At 39.5% G+C, this 18,031-nt stretch overlaps 1 protein-coding gene across 1 annotated transcript; it reads right to left on the bottom strand.

Annotated features, from left to right (window-relative positions):
• Positions 1 to 14,905: 14,905 nt before the first annotated feature.
• On the bottom strand, positions 14,906 to 17,730 carry LOC127663688 (PRAME family member 8-like). Its single transcript, XM_052155316.1, has 3 exons — positions 17,606 to 17,730; positions 16,596 to 17,186; positions 14,906 to 15,728 (listed from the first exon to the last, which is right to left on the bottom strand). Exons 1-3 carry the CDS (start codon positions 17,728 to 17,730, stop codon positions 15,161 to 15,163), a joined length of 1,284 nt encoding a protein of 427 aa, XP_052011276.1. The 3' UTR covers positions 14,906 to 15,160.
• Positions 17,731 to 18,031: the final 301 nt, after the last annotated feature.

The raw sequence follows: 18,031 nt of genomic DNA, 5'->3' as shown, positions 1-18,031 counted from the left end.
TTCTTACCCCAAGTCCTACCTATCCCAATAGATTCTGCCTGGCAACGTCCCTCTCTTCATAACTTCAACTGCCATTTTTAACAAAATCATTCTCAGAAGTCTGAGGCTGTAAGATTTGGGCCCTACTGTAAGTGGGATTCCGTGTGTTTCTCAATCCAATGAGAGGCTTGTCTCTCTTCTGCGAGTCCCTACAGCGGGAGGCAAGACCGAACACGCTCTGAGGATGGTATTTCCAGTGTGTGACCTGAGCCCTCAGCCAGGCAGAGGGTTATTAATAGTCTGGCTTTAGTGCCCTGTGGGGCACTGGTGCCTGGAGTGGACTCTGCGGGAGGCAGAGGGAGGGCGGGGCGGAGCAGAGCAGGAACAGGAGCAGGAGGAGGAGGAGGAGGAGAAGGAGGAGGAGGAGGAGGAGGAGGAGGAGGAGGAGGAGGAGGAGGAGGAGGAGGAGGAGGAGGAGGAGGAGGAGGAGGAGTGCCTGACAGGCTGCCTGGATTCGGACGCCACGGCCACTCCCAGCTCCCCACCTGCGCCCAGTTGTTCTCTCAGCGGATTCTCAGGGGCAGGTTCATCACCTTCGAATACTCCGGTGACCAGAGGCGCTCGCAAAACCCGCCCCCAGCCCCCAGCAGCAAATAAATAGAAGGCTCCCAGCCCAGAAGCCAGGAGAAGTTTCTAGGTGCAAGCCTCCCGAGCTTTATTAAACTCCTGGCTGCGCTCAAGACCTCAGCAGGCTTTGGCTGGGAGCCGCCGGGGCAGCCTGGGAGGTGGCTTGCCTGGTGAGGTGGGACTGAGATCCCTCTGGGATTCTGCTGGGCCCGCTTAGGGGAGTCACCCTTGGGAGCCAGGACCCACCTGACTGCCTCCAAGTGTGGTCTAAATGTCACAAATCTAACAACACCCCATTAATCTTTGCAGATCACATCTCATATTATCCAGGAGATTTGTGTTTTCTGGCGAGAGATAATGACCACCAAGCCTGAGCATGGACAGTGATCTCTAGCCTGGTCTCTAGAGTCCTTCCTTGCACGGGAAGTTTATAGCTGTGAAGCCCTACATGACCGTATACTTATAAATTTCACTTTTTCATGGAAAAGACAAATTTTTGGCCTGAATGTTAAGAATCCTAATGACAATCTCAAAATTAATCCCAAATTAGTTCTCCTGTGATCTGAATCTGGAGGCTCAGAGATACAAGTTTCTGACCTGGATCTTGGCATGGAGATTCTAAAGCATAGTTTCTGTGAATTCCAGAAGATTAAGACAAGGAGATCTCCGAGTTTAAGATCATTTGGAATTAAAGTCACAGTAGCACATGGCTTTAATCTGGGCCACGCCCCCTGCTGGAGACTGACAGGCTTTAATCTGGGCCACGACCCCTGCTGGAGACTGACAGCCTTTAATCTGGGCCACGCCCCCTGCTGGAGACTGACAGGCTTTAATCTGGGCCACGCCCCCTCCTGGAGACTGACAGCCTTTAATCTGGGCCACGACCCCTGCTGGAGACTGACAGGCTTTAATCTGGGCCACGCCCCCTGCTGGAGACTGACAGCCTTAAATCTAGTCCAAGCCCCTTGCTGGAGACCTACAGACTTTAATCTTGGCACTCCCTCTCCTGGAGACTGACAGCCTTAAATCTGGGCCACACCCTCTCCTGGAGACCTACATAAGGACATTGGAAGGAGGCAGACACTCTTTTCTGCCTGCTTGCATCATGGGACTGAGAAACTGCTAGATCCTTGGTCGTCCATCTAGAGCTACTTCTGACTATGGTTGGGGAGTTGGACTGCAGACTGTGAGTGCTCAAGAAACTCCCTAAATATATAGAGACTCCCCATGTGTTCTGTGACTCAGAAGAACCCTGACTAATAAAAGCATTGTGATGAGACAGTGGTGCTCTGTGATGGGACAGTGGGGTATTGTGATGGGAGAGTGGGGCATTGTGATGGGACAGTGGGGCACTGTGATGGGACAGTGGGGCATTGTGATGGACAGTAGGGAATTGTGATGGAACAGTGGGGCACTGTGATGGGGCAGTGGGGTATTGTGATGGGAGAGTGGGTCATTGTGATGGGACAATGGGGCACTGTGATGGGACAGTGTGGCACTGTGATGGAACAGTGGGGCATTGTGATGGGACAGTGGGGCCCTGTGATGGTACAATGGGGCATTGTGATGGGACAATAGGACACTGTGATGGGACAATGGGGCATTGTGATGGGAGAGTGGGGCATTGTGATGGGACAATGGGGAATTGTGATGGACAAGTGAGACATTGTGATGGGACAATGGGGCATTATGATGTGACAATGTGTCATTGTGATGGGACAATGGGGCATTATGATGTGACAATGTGTCATTGTGATCAGACAGTGGGAAATTGTGATGGGACAGTGGGGCACTGTGATGGGACAGTGGGTCATTGTGATGGGACAGTGGGGCACTGTTATGGGATAGTGGGGGCACTGTGATGGGACAGTGGGGCACTGTGATGGGATAGTGGTGCATTATGATGGGATAGTGGGGCACTATGATCAGAGAGTGGGACATTGTGATGAGACAGTGGGGCACTGTGATTGGACAGTGGGACACTGTGATGGGACAGTGGAGCATTGTGATAGGACAAAATAACAGTATGCCAACACGGAACACAACAAAAGTGTTTACAAATGTGTAATGTTTCCAAGCTATGAAGACCCCTTGTGTATGGCTCTTGCCTTAATAGCATTCTGTTTCTCTGCATTCACAGCTGTGGTACTCTGTGTCTTTGTCAAGCACCATGACATTCCTATTGTGAGGGCCAATAACAGAATCCTCAGCTCCATATTACTCATTTCCCTCATGTTCTGTTTTCTGTGCTCCTTTTTCTTCATTGGCCATCCTAACAAAGCAACCTGTATCTTGGAGCAAATTACATTTGGAATTGTGTTCACGGTGGCTGTTTCCATAGTTCTGGCCAAAACAGTCACTGTGGTTCTGGCTTTCAAAGTCACAGACCCCGGAAGAAGGTTGAGAAAATTCCTTGTATCTGGAACATCCAACTACATTATTCCCATGTGTTCCCTATTCCAATGTATACTGTGTGCAATATGGCTAGCAGTTTCTCCTCCCTTTGTTGATATTGATGAACACTCTGAGCATGGCCACATCATCATTGTGTGCAACAAGGGCTCAGTTACTGCATTCTACTGTGTCCTGGGATACTTGGCCTGCCTGGCACTTGGAAGCTTCACTGTTGCTTTCTTTGCAAGGAATCTGCCTGATACATTCAATGAAGCCAAGTACTTGACCTTCAGCCTGCTAGTGTTCTGCAGTGTCTGGGTCACCTTCCTCCCTGTCTACCATAGCACCAAGGGCAAGGTCATGGTTGCTGTGGAGATCTTCTCCATCTTAGCATCCAGTGCAGGGCTGCTTGGATGCATCTTTGAACCCAAGATCTACATCATTTTAATAAGACCAGACAGAAATTCTATCCAAAAGGTCAGGGAGAAATCATATTTTTGAATAAATAATTCAGGAACTCTATCAAATGTTGACACAAACCTATCAATTATTGGATTATAGTGCATGTATCTACTTTTGAAATCACGCTCACTGGCTCCTCTATTGATGACTAGAAGTATCATATCTGACAATCTTGTGTACATTCTCCATAAAATCTTTACCCCTTTACTTGCTTTGTTTACTCTGGAAGAAATAAAATTCTCAAATCCTTATTACAAATTTATTCATCATATTGCTTTTGTGGATATTTCCCCCCTTATAACTTCTAATAAAATTTGATAAGGCAGTTGAATCTATGCCCTTATATAGGAAGTGAGTTCCAGAACAGACATGTCTATAAGTAGAAACCATCTATCAAGTCAAACAAACAAATTAACTAAATAATTTACAAAGGTGAAATCAGATCACATTTTCTTATTTCCAGTAGGACCACATATATGACAGTGCACTACCTATTTTTTCACCTAGTCTTCAATTTATTGGCCAGTAGTCTGAGGCAGAAAATTTCTTTTTCTTCTCACAAGTACAAAATATTATATTGAACAATGGATAGAAGCTGTGGAACCCAGTGGTTGAATTATGGAATAGCTGGAATAGGCTGACAAATAGGGTGACCCATAGGAAGACCAACAATCTCAAACACCCCAGACAGCCAAGATCTCTCTCACATTATACCACTAACCATGCAGCATAAACCAGCTGACGTGAGGCCCTCACATATACGGTATAGGATGGCCTGGTTTGGCCTCAGAAGGAGAAGACACATTGACCCCCTGAGAATTGTTAGGACCCAGGGATTGTTAAGGTCTGAGAGTTGTGAGGTGTGGATATCCTCTTGGAGATGGGAGAGATGGTATGAGAAGAGGAAGTGTCAGGGGTAAAACAAGGAGGGGGGATAACAACATAAGTTAAAATAATAAAGACTGAAGAATTAAAATATACAGAATGAAACAAAGAAGATTGTAGATATGTGAACATGCTATTATAATGTAAGTATGGAAGGGATTGTTAAAACTACTGATATAGGCATGTAGCTATTTTTTTTTTCTCAGAGCATGCCCTTGGTGTGCAGTTCTGACTGAGGTCCTTAACTCAGAAAATTCTGGGAGGATGGAATGGGAGCCACCTGCTCCCAAGACAGTGACATTCCCAAAAAGACAATTGAGTGTTTGTGATTGTATTAAATCCATAACATTCATCAACTCTGTTCTCATAATGGGATGAAGAATGGATCTAAAATGCATCAACATTAACAAATATTATCACAAGCAGGCTGAGAAAGAAATTAGGGAAATGACCCCCTTCACAATAGCCACAAACAGTATAAAGTATCTTGGGGAGACTCTTACCAAACATGTGAAAGATCTGTATGACAAGAACTTCAAGACTCTGAAGAAGGAAATGGAAGAAGACCTCAAAAAATGGGAAAACCTCCCATGCTCCTGGATCGGTAGAATCAATATAGTTAAAATGGCCATTTTGCCTAAAGCACTATACAGATTCAATGCAATACCCATCAAAATCCCAACTCAATTCTTCACAGAGTTAGAAAGAGCAATTATCAAATTCATCTGGAACAACAAAAAACCCAGGATAGCTAAAACTATTCTCAGCAACAAAAGAAAATCTGGGGGAATCAGTATCCCTGACCTCAAGCAATACTACAGAGCAATAGTGTTAAAAACTGCATGGTATTGGTACAGTGACAGGCAGGAGGATCAATGGAACAGGATTGAAGATCCAGAAATGAACCCACACACCTATGGCCACTTGATCCTCGACAAAGAGGCTGAAAACATCCAATGGAAAAAAGATAGCCTTTTCAACAAATGGTGCTGGTTCAACTGGAGGTCAGCATGCTGAAGAATGCGAATTGATCCATCCTTGTCTCCTTGTACTAAGCTCAAATCCAAATGGATCAAGGACCTCCACATAAAGCCAGACACTCTGAAGCTAATAGAAAAGAAATTGGGGAAGACCCTTGAGGACATCGGTACAGGGAGAAAGTTTCTGAACAGAACACCAATAGCGTATGCTCTAAGAGCAAGAATTGACAAATGGGACCTCATAAAATTACAAAGTTTCTGTAAGGCAAAGGACACCATCAAGAGGACAGATCGGCAACCAACAAATTGGGAAAAGATCTTCACCAATCCTACATCAGATAGAGGGCTAATATCCAATATATATAAAGAACTCAAGAAGTTAGACTCCAGAAAACCAAACAACCCTATTAAAAAATGGGGTACAGAGTTAAACAAAGAATTCTCACCTGAAGAACTTCGGATGGCGGAGAAACATCTTAAAAAATGCTCAACTTCATTAGTCATTAGGGAAATGCAAATCAAAACAACCCTAAGATTTCATCTTACACCAGTCAGAATGGCTAAGATTAAAAATTCAGGAGACAGCAGGTGTTGGAGAGGGTGTGGAGAAAGAGGAACACTCCTCCACTGCTGGTGGGGTTGCAAATTGGTACAACCACTCTGGGAATCAGTCTGGCGGTTCCTCCGAAAACTGGGTACCTTACTTCCAGAAGATCCTGCTATACCACTCCTGGGCATATACCCAGAAGACTCCCCACCATGTAATAAGGATACATGTTCTACTACGTTCATAGCAGCCCTATTTGTAATTGCCAGATGCTGGAAAGAACCCAGGTATCCCTCAACAGAAGAGTGGATGCAAAAAATGTGGTATATCTACACAATGGAGTACTATTCAGCCATTAGAAACAATGAATTTATGAAATTCTTAGACAAATGGATGGAGCTAGAGAATATCATACTAAGTGAGATAACCCAGACTCAAAAGGTGAATCATGGTATGCACTCACTAATAAGTGCATATTAACCTAGAAAACTGGAATACCCAAAACATAATCCACACATCAAATGAGGTACAAGAAGAAAGGAGGAGTGGCCCCTGGTTCTGGAAAAACTCAGTGAAACAGTATTCAGCAAAACCAGAACGGGGAAGTGGGAAGGGGTGGGTGGGAGGACAGGGGAAGAGAAGGGGGTTTGCGGGACTTTCGGGGAGTGGGGGGGCTAGAAAAGGGGAAATCATTTGAAATGTAAATAAATTATATCGAATAAAAAAAAACAAATATTATCACTTCTCTAAGTAAGTCTTCATACAAATATGCAAATATGATCATTAACAATGTCCCTTTAAGACCCATTCTTCAGTAACATCCACATTGTATTCATTGAAAATTCACGGAAGATGTCACTTCAAAAAGAAATATATATATATATTCAAACTGGAGTTTAAAGGAAGTCTACACAACTTTATTATAATAACTGATCTCCTCTGAAATTATATTTATGTTATATTCCAACCTTGAATTTTAATAACATTTACTTATTTTTTTCATATTTAATTTTGTGTCCCTAAATATTTTCTAGTCACCATATAAGTGCAGGAGATGGTGGAGAAGAGAAATTGGCAACAGGTCAACTGGACTGTAGAAGTTGGATGGTGGTATTCAAGATTCAATGTCTCTGTGTGATTAATGAAGAGGACAAATGATTACTTGTAACATTAAAAATAAACTGATAACAAAATGACTAAAGATTTTATTCATGAGCTAGATCCCACATTTTAAAAATTCACATGATTTTATATCTATGAATTTGTGGATAATTTTTGACTTATGATTTATAGAATGTGAGGAATCTTATATTTTATATTTTAATACACATACAGTTGCTGCAATGTTATGAGGTAAAATGTTATTGCACAGTTAGTCAAAATTATTAAAATTATGTTGTCAACTACAGAACCAGTAGTACTCAAAAGATTATTTGTTTACAAAAATTGCTCCCTACATAAAAAAGGGAGATTGGTAGATTTAGTTTGTAATCATTTACAAAGAAATCAATGTCTTTAAAGGACACCTGTGGCCAGCCATGGCTAAGCAGCTATATCCATTAACACTAAATATGATAAAGTGAACCCATCACCAGGATTATATAATAAGTGAGATTACATAACCCTAGGAGGTGTCTGCCGAAATCCATACATTTTCACATAATACTTGCTCAAAATTATTAAGAAATGAATTATAAAATTATTTCTAATAAAATGAGTCATAATCAACCCATTTAGAACAATACATTTAACAAAATTTCAACAAAATGTTTATATTATTTTACTTACATGTATGTGTGTGCTATAGGTACACGGGTGCTTGTAAGTGCATACAAGTGTAGCTGCAAGTGAGAGGCATTCATTGACCCTTGAGTTAGACACAGAGACAGCTCTGAAAAACCTGACATGGATAGAGGAACAGAACTCAGATGTTCAGACTGTGCAGTACATTCTCTGCACAGTTGAACTGAATGCCCAGGCACATAAAAACATTAACCTATAATTGCTTTCCAAAAATGCATTTCATAGAGAAAAATAAACAACACGATGGAAGCACATCATCACTCTCTGCACATATCCCAAGATTCAGTCCAATTGAAATAATGTTTCTCCTTTTTTCTGTTTTAATTTTCTTACTTTAATCCTTTGTTTTATAGGCCAGATTTTATCTCCCCTCGCGGCCTACCTTCTGACTGTTCCACATCCAATAACTTCTCCCCTTCTCCACAAGGTGGCGCCACCCCACCCACATCCCTCACCCTACCAAACCTCCCCACTTCCTGGGGCCTCCAGTCTCTTGAGGAATAGGTGCGCCTTCTCTGAGTCAGACCTGTTAGTCCTCTGCTGTATATGTGTTGTGGGCCTCATATCAGCTGGCGTATACTGCCTGGTTGGTGTTCCAGTGTCTGAGAGATCTAGGCGTTCCAGTTTACTTGAGACTGCTGGTCCTGGAAAATAATACACATGAAATTAAAGCCATATTAACGATTTCTAAATTAATTGATTGGTAAATAGAAGTTTTCTGGTAAAATTGAATAGTTCCATGGAAAATATTTCTGATTAAATTAAAGAAATATATAGAAAAAACTAAACTACACGGCAGTGGTAAGTAGAAATAATTTCAAATTGTCAATTTTAAAACATTTTCTCAGGATATTTCTTCAATTTTATCAGAATTATTTTACATGTACCTTTCATTTTATCAGAAAATGTGTGTCCTTCCTCCTTCAATTTATTTAGAAATGTGTTTTAAATAAACGAATTTTTCGCTATTATTAACCATGAAAATGGTCACTTTTAACACTTAAAAATACTTTCCTTGTTAACCTTCAATTTTTTCATATAATGATTTTTCTTTCTTTTTCAATTAATTTCGTAAAATATTTATGCCTACATTTTTATCAGTATAATTTTCCATGAAAATTGACAATTTTAACAGGATTTTCTACATATTTCTTCCATTTTATCAGACACACTCTCCATGGAAATGTTGCATTTTGATATAAAATGTTTATTATTTCACTTTCAATCAATTTACTAATGCTTTTTGTCTACAATTTAATCTGTATAATTTTTCATGAAAATCTTTAAATTTATCATATTTTTTTCTTTTTTTGAATTAATTTAGCAATGATTTTTATTTTTACCATTTTATCTGTATACTTTTCCTTGAATTCAGAAATTTTAATGTGTTTTTGATATATTTAATCAAATTTATCTGAAATATTTCCATGTAAATCTCTACCTGTGTCAGTAAATATTTATAATTCCACTTTCAATTAATTTAGAAATATTTTTATGCCTTTCATTTTATCTGTATAATTTTCTATGATATTCTTCTATTTTAACATGTTTTCCTATAAATGTCTTCAACTTATCGTAAGTATTTTCTAGGTAAATCTTCAATTGTATAATAAAGTGATTCTATTTCATTTATCAACAAATTTAGCAACGTTTTTTATGTATACCATTTTATCTGTATAATTTCCGAAGACAATAGTGTATTTTAATTTGTTTTTCGATGTATATCATTTTTTCTGATTTTATTTCCATCTAATTCTGTAATAGTGTCAGTAAATACTTATAAATCTACTTTCAATTAATTTAGAAATATTTTTATGCCTACCATTTTATCTGTATGATATTCCATGATAATCCTCAATTTTAATTTTTCCTGATATTTCTTCAATTTTTCTTCAGTTTTCATAAATATTTTTGATGTAAATTTTCTATTATTTTAGCCATGGTTTTATGTATACCATTTTATCTGAATAATGTGCCATGAAAATCATCAGTTTTTCTGTGCATTTCTTCAATTTTATCTGAAATAGTTTCCACTTAAATCATCCATTTTATCAAAAAATGTGTATTTCCTCCTTCAATTAATTTGGAAATATTTTCAATTCAACCAATATATCCATATTATTTTGCATAATAATCTTAATTTTATCAGAAAATGTTTATAATTCCACTTTCAATTAATTTAGAAATGTTTTTGATGTCAGACAATTTATTGATATTATTTTCCATGAAAATCGTCAAATTTAATACCTTTTTCTAGTTTACCAAGCATACTTTCTACATAAATAATCTATTTTTTCACAAAATATTTCTACTTCATTTCCAATTAATTTAGGAAAGTTTTTATGCCTACCATTTTATCTGAAAAATTTTCAATGAAAAACATCCATTTTAACATGTATTTCTATGTTTTTTCAATTTATTAAAAATATTATCCGTGTATCTTTAGTTTTATGAGAAAATGCTTTACTTCCCCTTTCAATTATATAAGCAATGTTTTTATGTCTACCATTTATTTGCATAATTTTCCCTGAAAGTTGAGAAATGTAATGTATCTTTCTATATATTTCTTTAATTTTGTCAGAAATGTTTTCCACGTAAATCTCTAATTGTGTCAGGAAATGCTTATAATTACACTTTAAGTTAATTTAGAAATATTTTATGAGTACAAATATAATTGTATAATTTTCTATGATAAGCTTCAATTTTTAACATGTTTTCCTGTGTATTTCATCACTTTTATTTTCCACGTTTCTTCAAATCTATCAGAAAATATTTATACTTTCTTCCTCAATTATTGTCCAAATGTCAACCAATTGATCTGTATTATTTTCCATTATAATCTTAAATTTCAATATTGTTCTCTATATTTCTTCAGTTTATCAGAAATGTTTCCCTTTACATTTTCAAGTTTATCAGAAAATGTTTATAATTTGCTATCAATTAACTTAGAATAGTTTATATCATCCAATTGATCTATTATTGTTCAAGAAAATCGCAAAACTTAACACATTTCCTATATTTTCTTCAATTTTTTCCAGAATAATATCCATGTAAATCTTTAGTTTTGACACAAAATATTTCTAATTCCACTTTCAGTTAATTTAGTAATGTTTTATGTCTACAATTTTATCTGTATAATTTTTCATGAAAATCTTAGATTTAAATATGATTTTCTATTAAGTTCTTCAATTGTGTCAAATTTTCCATGTAAATCTTCTTTTTTATCACAAAACATTCCTACTTCATTTTTCAGTTAATTTAGCCATATATTTTATGTCTACCAAATAATCTGTATAATTTTGCATGAAAATTGTCACTTTTAACATGTTTTTATATTTATTTTTTCACTTTTATAAAAAATATATGCCATGTAAATATTCAATTTTATCAAAAATGTTTATAATTCCTCTTCAAATTAATTTGGAAATGTTTCTATGCTTACCATTTTATTTGTATAGTTTTCTGTGAAAATTGTGATTTTTAAAGTAATGTCTATATATTTCTTCTATGTGATCAGAACTATTTTCCATGTAAATCTCTAGTTGTGTCAGTAATATTTATAATTTGACTCTTGATTGATTAAGACATATTTATGTGCCTGCAATTTTATCTGTATAATTTTCCATGATTATCTTAAATTAAAAAAAAATTCTATATACTTCTTCAATTTTGTCATATTTTCCATGTAAATCTTCTATTTTATTAAAAAATATTTGTACTTAATTTGGCAATTAATTTAGAAATGATTTTAGGCCTACTATTTTATCTGTATAATTTTCCATGAAATTTCTCAATTTTAAAGTTTTAGAGTTTCATTAGGGGAGGGATATGGACACTGACATGCTTCGTAGCAACAAAAGATTGGCTCATCCACTAGGATTTCTTATCTTATTTCCCAGTAAAGGGCAGAGTGGAAGTGTGGGTAAAAGTAGCAGGGGTTTGGGTTGTGGGGAGCTGTGGGTTCTGCAGGTTACATCTACAAGAAAGGAACAATTTGACTTCAGAACTTAGGAACTGGCTACAAAGAGATGACAGGATATCAGGTCCAGGCAAGAACAAAACGCTTCCTTTAAGCCACCATCATTTCAGATGTTACTGTGTAAGGTTGACTGCCAGAGCCATGAAATGGGGCCCATGGAGGGTATCCGAGGAAGAGCAAAAGGTCTCTACGGTTTATAATTGAATAAGGATTTCCAGAGCCAGGCATGCTTGTGCACACCTTTAATCCTAGCACAGTAGAGGCAGACAGGTCTCTGAGTTCAAGGTCAGTCTGGTCTACAGAGTAAATTCTAAAACAACAAGGACTGCATAGTGAGACCCTGTCTGAAATGAAATTCCTTTATATATATATATACATATATATATATACATATATATATATATAAGATTCAATTATTAAACTTAAGTACACTGTAGCTGCCTTCAGACACACCAAAAGAGGGCATCAGATCTCATTACAGAAGATTCTTAGCCACCTTGTGGTTGCTGGGATTGGAACTCAGGACCTTCAGAAGAGAAGTCAGTGGTCTTAACTGCTGAGCCATCTCTCCAGCCCCAAGAGATTCTTTTCATGATGGGTAGACAGATTCACTGATAAAATTTCAGGTGGTCAGGTTCTTTGATGATCCAAGCACTCACAAGGGTGTGGGGTGGTGAGAAGGTGAAGGTGGGGCAGAGAGAAGGAGAAGAAAAGTATCAACTCTCAGAACAAGGAAATGAATCCTTTAGGAAGTATATTTTAGAGGAAAGGTCTGTGAGCTGGTCAGATCAGTGAAGGAATAGAACACAAGGTAAACAGCAACAGAGGCAGCTAATCATCCTGTCCCACTCTAGGACACACGTGAGTTCCACGTCTACAGGAGTGAAACAGCCTAGGTCAGTTGTCAGATGGGATGTAGACATGGCCAATCCCTCTGCAACAGCAGCCTCTGGGGTTTGACAGTTCAGAGATGCTTGACTTAGAAGGGGCCTGGAACTCCACACACTCTGGTTGCTCAGAGGAGATCTCCATACCTGGGTTCTGTAGGTGGGTAATTTTTTTTGTTTTGTATTTGTTTGTATTATCTCTGTGTGTCCTTGGTTGTCCTGGCTGATTTTTCTCTAGAACCTTTTTTTTAAAAACAAAATCCCCTGGCAGGGATTGCAGCCATCATTTAAAGGGGCAGGAGCTTGCTTCCATGAAAATCCATCTACTTGCTCATGAGAGTCCTGCCTGCTTCTCTCTATGTTCTTGATGGATGGCTTTCAAGATATTGCCTTGACTGTCAGAGGAGACTTTAGAACTTTGAACCTTGCAAGAGGTCCTAAAGACTGTTAGGATCACAGAAGACCGAATGCATTTTCACCACAGGATTAGCATGAATCTATCATGACCAGGGCCACAATGCAATTGATTGAAACAAAAAGCATCTAGATAGAATAATGTCTTTGAATGCTTGTATGTCCTGTCTGTCTTTCTTTGTGGAGTTCGTGGAAAGTCATGTATGAGAGACTTTGCCAGAAATAAATTAATAAATAAATAAAATAAATAAATAAGTAAATAACCCCCTTAAAGAAATGCAGGAGAACACAGGCAAACAGTGTCTGCTTTCAAGACACCACCTGAAAAAGTTGCTCAGGTGACGAAGGATGGAAAACTATTCTGCACATCAGGATGAGTTTTCCTTTTACTTTATAGATTGTTAGGTGCTTGATGTGGGAATGTTAGGGTGGTAGTAGCTGGGCTGGGAATGGTATCTGAGCTGCATCCCACAGGTCTGTATCTTTATGTGTAATGTGGATGTTTTGCCTGCATGCACTTATATTCACTACACACACAGGAGTTCAGATGTGGGAATAGGATTGAATAAATGTTGAGTTCCACAGAGCTGGAAGGATAAGAGCCTACAGGTTGGTAGCAGGAACGAATCCTAGTGGTCTAAAAGCATAGCAAGGGCTCTAATCTGTTGGACAATCTCTATTGCCTCTAAGGTGTCCAATTTTGAGGTAGGATACACATCAGAAAGCACAGTACTCAATAGTATATGAATAGTAAATGGGTTTGCTCTATAGGCTGGCACCATCTGGACAACACAACCTAAAACACATTATGCATGTGCTTGTGTAACAAAACAGTCCTGAGGTGCTGAGTCAGAACTACAATGCTGAGGAAACAGTCTTGACATGGAGCTGTATTCAGAGTCAATGAACCAGAAGATGCAGAATGAATTCCCTCCATAGAGGACTTCATTGCAAAAATCATGCCATTGTCTTTTTTTTTTTTTTTTTTTTTTTTTTTTTTGTGGAGGATTTTGATTTTTTGAGACAGGGTTTCTCTCTGTTGCCCTGGATGTCCTGGAACTCACTCTGTAGACCAGGCTGGCCCCAAACACAGAAATCCTCCTGCCTATGCCTCCCATGTGCTGGGATTAAAGGTGTGCGCCACCACTGCCCGGCCACACCATTGTCTTAAAGAACACTAGTAGCCCCTTCTCCATTTTTGTCCCTGCAGTTCTTTTCTGTAACTGGGGGACTGGGGTGCAGGCCAAGGCTAGATTATAAATCAAGAAATAAAATAATAATATAATAATGATAATAACAACAACAATAATAGGACACTGTTAGCACATGGAGAACATCAATCCCCAGTGGGTTTGAGGCATAACAAACCTGCTTATCCTGTCTCTACCTTTCTGTGGGTGAAGTGACCTGGAAGACAGATGGGCCCTCAGGAGATGGATAGAGTATGCATTCTACTTGTGTGAATAAGTTGTATTGTGGGACCACACTTTCACAGATAAAACTATTCAACATTATGGAAGAGCAAGAAGATAGACTATGGTCATAGTAAGTCTTATGATAGCCCATGTCTGGGAAAAATGATACTTTTAACAACTCCCCCACACCCCATTTCTAGAGTGTGTGTGACTTCAGGGTCTAGTGTAGGAATGACACTGAGTCCACAATCACATCATATTACATCACAAGGAAGGTTCTGGACAGATGTTGGTTTTCAAGAGCCACTCACAATTAGTTTGACAATTCTGCGTACATACCAAGGAGCCAAAGAGTGGGAAGCAAAGAGTAAAATACAATGTCTTAATTGACTTTAATGCTACCAATATGTCTTACATGATAATTTCTTTGATCATACATCATGATGTCATAGGATACTATGAACATAAACCTAAAACTGAGGTCGGTGACTCAGTAGCACATGAGAGGAGAACATTCAGTTCATAGGTTGGCCATATATTTACAACATGGGGAAGTCACTGGCGATTCTGTCCCGATGGGGGCACATTTAGAAACGCAGTACCATCTTTCTGATTCTACAAGACACCTGATGTTATTATCTTATTCTTCATTTCAAGTGACCCTTGTGGTCTCCATACACAGAACACCATTTTGATTCCAATGGATTTGAAACCACAAAGTTCCGGAACCCCAGGATGAACGTACTTCCTCAGATATCATGTCCTAGCATCTAGAATCAACCTCTTCTTTACCGCCAGCAACGGCAAAGTCTGGTCTTCATATCATAGATGCAGTGACTCCAATAATAACGGCAGGTTTCTGAAGCAAATGTGATTGTCTTGGGCTGCCTTCTGGCCCTGAGAATGTCCATGAGATTTTGACACAGTTGGGAAAATCTGTCCACTATAAGATAACCGTCGTGATCATAGCACTCTAGTGGGGCAGGGTACTGCTCAACAACCAGCTTGCTTTGATTGGCCATGCATTGCAGAAGCTCCTTTATTACAGCAGTGGAGAAGTCATTCTCATAGAAATTGACAGAGGTGAGCTGTGAGCACTGGCCCAGAGCAGGCAAAAGGATTTTGAGCTGAGAGTCATTCATCCTGCAGTTCTCTAACTGCAGGGTTTGCAGAGTTTCAGATACATTCTCTAGGAGAATTCGGAGACTCTTGGAACAGGACGTGGGAAGCACTACATCATCGAAGTGCAGGTGTTTCAGTTGATAGAGCCTCTGACACACTGACATGTGTTTCAAGTCTGACTTGGAGAGTTGGCAGACAGTCATAGACAAGGACTCCAAGGCACTCTTCAGGCATCTAGAGAAAGAACAAGAAAAATTTTCTGACTCATGGTGCTGGAGGACTCTAGTAAGATTGATACTGACACAGAGAATCCACATATGTAGAGTCAATCTATGCTTATGTTGAAGGTCTACCCTGGGGAAACAGCATGTTGGTGTCTCCTCATAGCATTGTTTACTGAAGCATATTACACTCAGGTAGGGTGGGATCAGACCGCATGTCTGCAACAACCCTTCCTCACTCTGTCAGAGAACTAGAGTTTGCACCATCACGCTAGGAGAGCACACCTAGAAAGAACTAGCACAGAAGGGTTCTGGCAATATCTTGGCCTATGTCCTGCAGACTTTATCCATGTCCCGGCAATCTCCACAATCTTTATCCCTGATCACAGTGTTTCACCCCTGACACTGATGACCCCCACCACAGTGTCACAGATTTCCCGTCTACTTAGTCAAAACTTGTGTTCAAATCTTTATGGAGTAGAGGCTACTCCAAAAGAGGAAAAAACGGATTCCTGTTCTCACAAATCTTTGTAGAGGGTAGTTGTGGAGCCTCCCCATATCTGTCCTGTTACCTTGAATCAGTTTTGCCTGTATCCCAAAGGGTAATATGGAAAGCACACTTACAGCATCTGACCCACACAATGGACATGCGTACAAGACAGCTTTCTCAATATCCCTTACCCCAGCCCATACTCTTCCACATGAGTGAGGACCGAATCAAGTGAGCTCCATTAAGAAGGAAACAGTCCACACATTGATAGTGTAATAAGTGCATCACTGTAACATCCTCTATGACTGTCACACCTGAGATGCCCACAAATGATTGAAGTAAAGGGAAAGGTTGTTGCTATAACAGAAACAGATCACTATCCTTCCTTACCTGAACAACAGTTTCATGTTGTCACTGGAAAAGTAGCCACCATTCATGGAGAGGTGTTGGAGATAGTTGAGTTTGGAGAACTGAGAAAAGAGTTTGGCAGCACAGTCCTTTACATCTGCAAAATGAAGCACACCACTAACTGAGATCCTCAATCTTATTTCCCTTAGATGGAATTTGCGAAGATTTCTCATCTGGCCAAAGCAAGGTGCAAAGCAACCTAGAAAGGATAGGTCCTGTTTTGTGTATATTTCCAATTCCTCAATATAGTTTGGCTGAAAAATGTTCAAGATCTCCCTGATAATCTCCACTGGGAAGTGACAAATCTTCATCTTCAGACAGCATAGCCTCAAAGAGTGTTTTCTCTGCTGGGCCCATTGTAGTAAGCATGTTTGATGTTGTTTCAGAGAGAAGTCAAGGCTCAGGTCAGTGACCACCTTCAAACGCTGCCTCAGTGCATATCTAGGAATGTGCTTTGCAACTTGTTTCTCATTCCCAGTCTTTGCTGAGCAGACTTCATCCTTTCTTCCAGCCCATACATCCCAAAAATCCTGGTGCACATCTCTCAAGTCCAGGACTTGAAGCTTCCTGCTTTTGTGAAAGATAAAGGCAAAGTTTCATAATGCAAAATGAACCAACATGGAGTTAGCCTGGATCCCACATGTCTAAGATCAGCTCCATCAAAGTACATTGCACCAAGCAGGCAAGGAGCTGCATCTGGAGACATGACCCACATCCCTTCATTCATTTGCTCTTGACTTGTGTCTATTCCATATCTAGTGCCTGTAGGAAAGCCACAGAAAGGCTCATCCTAACATGGTTCCTTGTACCCTGAGCTGTCCTGACCTATGACTATCATTTAGGTCAGTTTTCAAATTGAATAGTATTTCCACAAATCCCCATGTCAATGGCATCATTATCCCCTGTGCTGTTTTCCCCATTCTTCCTGCCCTAATGTGTGTCTTACCACTATCCCTATGATTCCCCATTTAGCCTCCTTGGGCCTTGCTTACCTGGGACTAACATTCTGTGTCAGCAGTATATCTATGCCATCCAGCACAGCTTGCAAGTCCTCCACATCAGGGGTTTTCATCAGTGCCCCCACAGGGAGGCAGGTAAAGGGCCAGGCTGCCACCATTGCCTTCAATATCTGTGTGTGTCTTCCATTGAAGGCCTCTAGGAAGAGTGGTGGGAAAAGCACAGTGGGCAGGTGATCCAGATCGGAGGAGTTTATGGCATCTTTCCTCAGCAGCGCATCCAGTGCCAGCTACTGGGGTGTGGGAGGGTTGTAGGTGCTCATCCTGCTAGATATTCAGTCAGAAGCAACCTGGTGAAGCATTTAGGAGACATAATTTCAGGCTAAGTTTTCAGAAGTCCTATTTCTCACATATTGCATGAACCAGAAGTATAGAGCCCATGCTCTGGCAATAATGGAGAAC

Source organism: Apodemus sylvaticus, chromosome 13 (assembly GCF_947179515.1).
Source record: "Apodemus sylvaticus chromosome 13, mApoSyl1.1, whole genome shotgun sequence".
NCBI classification, from domain to species: Eukaryota; Metazoa; Chordata; class Mammalia; order Rodentia; family Muridae; genus Apodemus; species Apodemus sylvaticus.
This window is presented reverse-complemented; position numbering and strand designations above follow the sequence as displayed.

Coding starts and splice junctions, on each gene's coding strand:
- LOC127663688 (XM_052155316.1), bottom strand. CDS start 17,730: ATGGTGGCAGCCTGGCCCTTTACCTGCCTCCCTGTGGGGGCACTGATG. Junction 17,187..17,605: donor ACACAGAATGTTAGTCCCAG/GTAAGCAAGGCC, acceptor TATCTTTCACAA/AAGCAGGAAGCTTCAAGTCC. Junction 15,729..16,595: donor AACATGAAACTGTTGTTCAG/GTAAGGAAGGAT, acceptor TTCTTTCTCTAG/ATGCCTGAAGAGTGCCTTGG.